Genomic DNA, 735 nt, shown 5'->3' on the forward strand with positions numbered 1-735 from the left:
TTCTGCCATCCCACCAAGACTAACCCACTCTCTGACTGAGACAGATGTTTCTAGAGCTCTGAATTAATGTAATGAATTGCATTTTCTCATGCACTAGTGCTGTTAGGAAATCAAACCTCAATGGAGAGGTTGCCAAAAGTGCTCATTACTGAGTAGTAAATGTGTCTAGACTGCTAATGATACCACCATCTTCTCTTCTGTAGGTACCCCTACAATTTGTGTCACTGTCTGGGCAGTGCTGAGACTTCACTTTGATGATACTGGGTAGGTATCTGCATGGGAAACCTTGCCACATGCTTCAGCACAATGGCAAGGGTGAAACAGAAATACAGAGATCTGAGGCCATGACTCATTTCTCCTTCCATTTCTGACCTTGATTTGTGTCTGCAAGTAGTTTAGGTCCAGTGTTCAATCTAGTGTGCTGTGTTGTTCAGCTGCATAAATAACCATAGACTGAAGAGAAAATTTAAAGGTCCCTTCCAACCCAAACTATTTTATGATTCTGTGATGTTTTTGTCTCTATTGCAGTGATGAATTCATGAAAGAAGGATTAGACATCTACCCTGTAAATGCATTTAGTGGAGAGGGTTTTTTCTACACATCTAGTAGGGAAGTCGAGTAGAGGTGAGACAGAAATCCCCACCCTGTCTTCTGTGTGAAGAAAACCAAAACAAAACACAGAGGAAATGGAATAATTTCTGAAGGAATTCAAGATGGTAGATTCCATCCAAATGG

The 735-nt window shown here is 41.0% G+C and overlaps 1 protein-coding gene across 1 annotated transcript in view; it reads left to right on the forward strand.

Annotated features, from left to right (window-relative positions):
• Window positions 1–203: 203 nt before the first annotated feature.
• The window catches only part of LOC104393729 (pituitary adenylate cyclase-activating polypeptide type I receptor), a gene marked incomplete at its 5' end in the record, with an annotated part of 27,153 nt that continues 26,621 nt past the window's right edge, over window positions 204–735 (forward strand). The window contains one exon of the mRNA XM_010003246.1: window positions 204–264. Within this exon, the coding sequence (XP_010001548.1) occupies window positions 204–264 (61 nt within the window). The remainder of the gene's footprint in view (window positions 265–735) is intronic.

This window comes from Chaetura pelagica, unplaced genomic scaffold (genome assembly GCF_000747805.2).
Source record: "Chaetura pelagica isolate M959 unplaced genomic scaffold, ChaPel_1.0 scaffold201, whole genome shotgun sequence".
Taxonomy (NCBI): domain Eukaryota; kingdom Metazoa; phylum Chordata; class Aves; order Apodiformes; family Apodidae; genus Chaetura; species Chaetura pelagica.